Below are 7111 nucleotides of genomic sequence, written 5' to 3' on the forward strand. Positions count from 1 at the left end.
ACATCATAGACCACGAAGCGATTTTAAAAACGATATTATTTTATTTTGGACTAGAGGCCGCCCGCGACTTCGTCCGCATGGAAACCCTATCAATCCCGCGGGAACTCTGGGATAAAAAGTAGCCTATGTGTTATTCTGGGTCTTCAGCTACCTACATACCAAATTTCATGGTAATCGGTTCAGTAGTTTTTGCGTGAAAGAGTAACAAACATCCATACATCCATACAAACTTTCGCCTTTATAATAGTAGTAGGATTAAAGGTGATTTACGTGACGTGCAGTTCCCGGTACCAATAAAATATAGAATAGAACCACTCTATCTCTTTCCTATTTGAATCTCAATTCTATCATTAAGCTAAATGCGCGAGATGAACCGATGATCTAGTGAAGTCCGCGAGGTTTCTTAACATTGGTTGACGTCAAATAAATCAATAATATTAAAACTAAGTTTACTGCCGCTTCCAAAGCGCAGCAGAAGAAGCGATAACAAACTGCGCTTCAACATTTTCATCAACAACGTCAATTTAACAATTATCGAAACTTAGAATAGAAATGGGGACGAGAAAACACATTATTGTGACATATGACTTACACGAAATTTAAAAATAGGTAAAAAAACTTTTTAAGTTAAACGGTTTTATGTTAAACATACATTGCAATGTTTAATATAAATGTACTAAAAACCAAAAAATAATAAAATAGATACAGTCGTGGGAATTATAAACATATGCATAGACTAGACTAAAATAAAACCGTGGGGCACGTCAATTGTCTACAAATTATAGACTTAATGTGCGATGGAAGAATCGTTTAATTCGTCGTTAGGCAGTTGGCCCGCAGACGGTGCGCAAATTACTTACTATTTTGCTGGCTAGCGAGGAATCGTTTCACTGCTCGTAGTTTGTCTTTAATCGACAAAACTTATGATAAAAGTACTACTCGCTCAACATTATGAAACCCTAAAACTCGCTTAATCGAGCTTGCTAACTTGTTTCCACATTCTAGCCCTACTTATCACACGTCCATCGTTGTCGGTTGAACAACTGCCTAATTATAGTGTAACATTACAAAACAAACATTTTAATCAACGATTGTAGACAATTGACGTGCCCCACGGTTTTATTTTAGTCTAGTCTATGCATATGTTTATAATTCCCACGACTGTATCTATTTTATTATTTTTTGGTTTTTAGTACATTTATATTAAACATTGCAATGTATGTTTAACATAAAACCGTTTAACTTAAAAAGTTTTTTTACCTATTTTTATTTTCTAGTTTTTAGTTGTAACGAATAAACTCAAAAACTACTGGACCGATTTGAATGAAATTTGGCACAGGGATAGACTTAACCTTCAGGAGTAACATAGGCTACATTTTATCCCACTGCTTAGATTTTAATTTTGAATAGTAAATTGTATTCTACTTGTTGAGACCTTTCATTTGATACCCATGTTGATGGGATTGATAAAACCTAAGTTATCCGCCATTTTGTAGAGGCCGCCATCTTGGATTTCAATTTTTTATAGTATATTGTATTCTGCTTGTTGAGCCCTTTCATTTGATACCCATATTGATGGGATTAATGAAACCTAAATTATCCGCCATTTTGTAACGGCGACCATCTTGAATTTATAATGATAATGAATAAACATAATTATATTGTCACCAAAATCCAAAGTGTATACAAAATTTCAGATTAATCGGTTGACAGGAAGAGGGTGAAATTTGACCCAAGAATAAAACAAACGGGGTGAGCTAAATAAAACCGTTTAAAAATAAAAATAGGTAAAAAAACTTTTTAAGTTAAACGGTTTTATGTTAAACATACATTGGAATGTTTAATATAAATGTACTAAAAACCAAAAAATAATAAAATAGATACAGTCGTGGGAATTATAAACATATGCATAGACTAGACTAAAATAAAACCGTGGGGCACGTCAATTGTCTACAAATTATAGACTTAATGTGCGATAGAAGAATCGTTTAATTCGTCGTTAGGCAGTTGGCCCGCAGACAATTGACGTGCCCCACGGTTTTATTTTAGTCTAGTCTTTGCATATGTTTATAATTCCCACGACTGTATCTATTTTATTATTTTTTGGTTTTTAGTACACTTATATTAAACATTCCAATGTATGTTTAACATAAAACCGTTTAACTTAAAAAGTTTTTTTACCTATTTTTATTTTCTAGTTTTTAGTTTTTATTTCGCATTCTGTTTAATTCATTTAGTGCTTCATTATTGCAAGGTTTCTTGATAATGAATAAACATAATTATATTGTCACCAAAATCCAAAGTGTATACAAAATTTCAGATTAATCGGTTGACAGGAAGAAGGTGAAATTTGAATTACTAAATTTGACCCAAGAATAAAACAAACGGGGTGAGCTAAATAAACATACATACATACATATGATCACGTCTATATCCCTTGCGGGGTAGACAGAGCCAACAGTCTTGAAAAGACTGAATGGCCACGTTCAGCTATTTGGCTTAATGATAGAACCGAGATTCAAATAGTGACAGGTTGCTAACCCATCGCCTAAAAGAGGAATCCTAAGTTTATAAGCCTATCCCTTAGTCGCCTTTTACGACATCCATGGGAAAGAGATGGAGTGGTCCTATTCTTTTTTGTAATAGTGCCGGGAACCACACGGCACTGCCGGGAACCACACGGCACTGCCGGGAACCACACGGCACAGCTAAATAAAACCGTTTAATAAAGAAAATTATGGATTTGCAATTTTCAATAGATTTATGTACAGAGTGTACTGAATATCCCTTGCGGGGTAGACAGAGCCAACAGGCTTGAAAAGACTGACAGACCACGTTCAGCTTTTTGGCTTGATGATAGAGACAGGTTGCGAGCCCATCGCCTAAAAGAAGAATCCCAAGTTTATAAGCCTATCCCTTAATCGCGTTTTACGACATCCATGGGAAAGATAAGTCCTATTCATTTTTTTACTGGTGCCGAGAACCACACTGCACGGCACGTGCTATTTAATATTAAAATACTTAATATGATAATAAAAAATATATTAACTTTGAAATTATGTCGTACTACTAATGCCATCTATGATTTAAGATGCGCAATAAGCTTAACTAGTATCCAGAATTGCACATTTTGATTAAGGAAAAAATCTGTTTATGGTATCCCGTGATGGAATCCTACCCATATTAATATTAAACCTACCTATAGATCTACTAAAATATAACAAATATTTATTTAGTTTAAAAACCTTAAAAATCTGCGCATTTTCGTTGGCAATATTATAATTTGGCAAGTAACTCTGTCTGTTACACTTTTACACCACAGGGATAGATTTGCACAAGAGAGAACTGCTAAGACTACTTTTTATTGCGAAAAAAGGGGAAGAAGGGGTTAAACGAGCGGATGATATTATTGTCAGGGAACTTTAACGGCAAACGAAGTCGTGGCAACAGCTAGTTTGATTGATGATGATGATGATATGATAGCCATAGGCTAGTTTATGATATATGTACATAGCTTCTTTTATATTGAAAACACTAAATTGTAGAGAGTGGCGCCACCTGTTATCATTTTTAAATACTATGTGTGCAGTGAAAAGTATGTGGTGGCCTGCTGACGACGGAGCAATCCCTCTAGCGTAGCGCGAGTTGTCGCGACACTCCGCCAGGTGGCGCTGTGGGTGGGACTTGCTGTCGAGCCCGCGCTGTTCTTAGTTTACGATGGCTTCCTAAACTGATATTGATATCTTCATAACATGAACCATTCCGAACTAAATCTTGAGATGAATAAAGTAAAACTTAAGTGGATTAATATTTTATCAAAAAGCAAGACAGTGCACGCACCTACTTCCATCTATTGGTATGATTCATAACAAATTAGCTATGGATGTGCGCAGTGACAGACGCAGAGGATGCCTAGCAAATGTCCGTCTTTGCTTTGTTTCTTGAGAGATCTCATCGCGGGCACACATGTGCGTTCTTAGGTTAGGGTACTAACATTGTAGTGTTGTGAGGTAGTAGCGATGGCGACGAGCGGAGCGGAGGCGGCAGCGGGCGGCGGAGCGGAGGTGACGATTCGCGCGGCGCGCCGAGAGGACATGGCGCGAGTGCACGCCATGATACACGTGAGATGTTCGATTATACTTCACTAGGAAATAAAGAAGTTGTTTTGCCAGAACAAATTTATTATTTTGGGCAGGTGCTAAATTAAACGATGTCGTTAGGTAGGTAGTAGTTTTGTTGTTTAGAAAATTCTTTATCTAGATGGTCGGATCACGGATGTCCAAATCATCGGTGACCTAAACATCCAAGGATTGGAAGGATGTTTATTAACTACTAGGTATTTTATAAAGTATTATTCTGAGAATCTGTGAATGTGTTGCTACTAGCAAAACATCGCTAAGTAGGTAGGTAGGTACTTTCTGAAAGGGTTTAAGTTTTTCTAACATAAAATAATATTATCGTATAAGTATTATATATTGGGAAGACAATGTTAAAATAGGATTTTGAAAAAAAATCTAAGGCAAAGTCGTTTTTTAAAGAATAAAAATAATTTCTATAATGTAGCATACATTATATAAATAATTTTTATCTATTCTTCGCTCCATGAAAATAACTAAGTATATGTATACATACATACATACATAAACTCACGCCTCTTTCCCGGAGGGGTAGGCAGAGACTACCTCTTTCCACTTGCCACGATCCCTGCATACTTCCTTTGCTTCATCCACATTCATAACTCTCTTCATGCAAGCTCGGCGGTTTCGGGCACTTTTGACCTGACCCTTCACCAGGACGTCCTTAATTTGATCAAGATATGTATAGTATGAATATACTAGCTTAGCACTTGCCACAACCGTCAAATGCCAAAACGATGAATAGCATTCCATTTCAAAGTACTTAATTCCTAAGAACTGCTTAAATAATGTTTTTTTTTTCGTACCTACTCGGGAGAGTTTCTTGCGTTCCAGGAGCTGGGAACATCCCGGAAATCTGGTAGAGTTGGCAACAATCCTAAACAGACTGACACCGACTCACCAGTTTGTGTGCATGGCGAACCCGCCTCCCTCGTGTCTACACTCTACACTCCGAAATTCTTCACTCGGGCAGATAAACGTTACTCGCTGTAGGGTGTTCTTACTTGACAACATGCTATCAATATAAAACTTTCCGAGAGATACTGCAATCTTACATTTCCGATCTCGAGAGATTTTCATCATACGTAGCGAGTACGTACCTAACAACTTATAAACAAGATAACAAATACAGTATGTTGATATATGTATATTTTGGTCGTGCTACACATCCACCGCAGCGCGCTGACCGCGGCGGTCCGCGGGTCTGGCGATCAATCGAGCTCTGTGGTGCATTTTATATCGCTCTTATTTTCATCCTCAATTATCCGTTTCGTCAGTTCAAGCATCATGTTTGTGATAAGTACCTTACATAACATAAAAGAGTATATGGGAAAGGTTGTTGAGATGTAGATTGAGGAACAAGAAATAGGAATGGCTTTCATCGCTGTGAATAAAATATCGACAGTAATAAATGACATATTATAATGTACTTGACCGAGGAAAACTTGATTCGACAGTAACATTGATATTGATGATTGTTGCGTTGTTAAATACTGACTCAGACCACGTCTAATTCATTAAGCTAGAAAGATAAAATAAATCGGGAAATAAAACTTATTTTATACTGTTTCAGGAACTCGCTGCATTTGAGAATGTGCCAGACGGTCCCAAACTCTCAGTGCAAGGTATGATTCACATCTGTCGCCGGGTGCAAATGTTTGCTCCAGCTTCAAAAAATTGTCTTTTTCCTTTATTATAGCCAAATATTTGATAACTCGAAAATGGTAACTATGTGAATTTAGAGATAACTTATATCTAGTTTGAAGCCTACACGTCGGCAGACGTTTCCGCGGACGTCGTCTGCGGGTGTCTGCCGACGTGTACGACGACGTTTGATGGGAGTTGCGTTAGTAAGTGCACGCGTGCTTTTTAATATTTCCATAAGATTCCACCCATATCTAGTAAATGAATTCCTTCCGGTATCGTGTCCTCCAGATTTGATCACGGACGGGTTCGAGTGCTCCCCGCCGTGGTTCTCCGTGGTGGTGGCGGAGACGGGCGGCGCCGTGGTGGGGTACGCGCTGGTGAACCGCGCCTACTCCAGCTGGACGCGGCGCGCGCTCTACATCGAGGACCTGTACGTGGAGCCGCGGCAGCGCGGCGCCGGCGTCGGCATGAAGCTGGTGCGGGCGCTCTGTGAGGTAGCAGCAGCCGTGGTCTTATACATTTCTATCTTTCCCATCAGTCCCAATTCGGTCTTGATCGTCACCTTGTAGACCGAGTCTGGCAAACTTTGAATAATGTAAAATGCTTTGGCTAAGTTTTAACAAACAGACTCATATTTTTGTACATGTAGTTTATCAGGTCAGCTGAACCAACTAGCAAAATCCACAGTGATGATACATATCTCTTGCGGGGTAGACAAAGACAACGGTTTTGAAAAGACTGAAAGGCCACGTTCAACTGTATGGCTTTATGATAGAATTGAGATTCAAAAATTGACAGGTTGCTAGCCAATCGCTTGCAAGAGGAATCCCAAAATTATAAGCCTGTCCCGTAGTCGCCTTTTGAGACATTTTGGGAGATATGATGTGGTTTTATTTAAAAGCGCCGGAAACTCACTGCATATTTACCTGCCCTGCATATTTATTACCCACGCAAACTTTTTGCCACCGAAGCATTATAAATTGATTAGAAATGTAAATTTGTCGAGATGGCGCTAGAGGAGGACATCCACCGCATAGACTGGCACGTGCTGGAGGAGAACCTCGGCGGGAGGAGGTTCTACGCGAGGCTCGGCGCGCGCGACCTGCACCAGACCGAGGGCCGCCTCATGCTGCGCCTGGACCGCCACCGCATCGAGGCCGTCGCCACACAACAACTCTAACCTCCGTCTTCATCATCTTAAATTATTAAATAAAGTATATTTTCTCTTAATATTATATTATGGGTAATTTGTTAAAATTTTACCTCGACCTTCATATTGCTAAAGACGGCGCGCCTCGCTGTGATGAAGCGCTCAAACTTAAACTTCG

At 38.9% G+C, this 7111-nt stretch overlaps 1 protein-coding gene across 4 annotated transcripts; it reads left to right on the forward strand.

The window, feature by feature from the left end:
* The first annotated feature begins 3916 nt into the window (after positions 1-3916).
* On the forward strand, positions 3917-7018 carry LOC106140040 (thialysine N-epsilon-acetyltransferase). Of its 4 annotated transcripts, none has more exons than XM_013341562.2 (4): positions 3917-4121; positions 5710-5761; positions 6072-6277; positions 6790-7018. In XM_013341562.2, the coding sequence occupies exons 1-4, from the start codon at positions 4020-4022 to the stop codon at positions 6961-6963; spliced, it is 534 nt and encodes a 177-aa protein (XP_013197016.1). In that variant the 5' UTR covers positions 3917-4019; the 3' UTR covers positions 6964-7018. The 4 variants fall into 4 exon arrangements, with proteins under 4 accessions (XP_013197016.1, XP_013197015.1, XP_013197017.1 ...); XM_013341561.2 differs by lacking the exon at positions 3917-4121 and adding an exon at positions 5239-5425; XM_013341563.2 differs by lacking the exon at positions 3917-4121 and adding an exon at positions 5265-5363.
* The last annotated feature ends 93 nt before the right edge of the window (positions 7019-7111 follow it).

Source organism: Amyelois transitella, chromosome 4 (assembly GCF_032362555.1).
Source record: "Amyelois transitella isolate CPQ chromosome 4, ilAmyTran1.1, whole genome shotgun sequence".
Lineage (NCBI taxonomy): Eukaryota > Metazoa > Arthropoda > Insecta > Lepidoptera > Pyralidae > Amyelois > Amyelois transitella.

Coding starts and splice junctions, on each gene's coding strand:
- LOC106140040 (XM_013341561.2), top strand. CDS start 5,270: ATGTTGATATATGTATATTTTGGTCGTGCTACACATCCACCGCAGCGC. Junction 5,762..6,071: donor TCCCAAACTCTCAGTGCAAG/GTATGATTCACA, acceptor CGTGTCCTCCAG/ATTTGATCACGGACGGGTTC. Junction 6,278..6,789: donor TGGTGCGGGCGCTCTGTGAG/GTAGCAGCAGCC, acceptor AAATTTGTCGAG/ATGGCGCTAGAGGAGGACAT.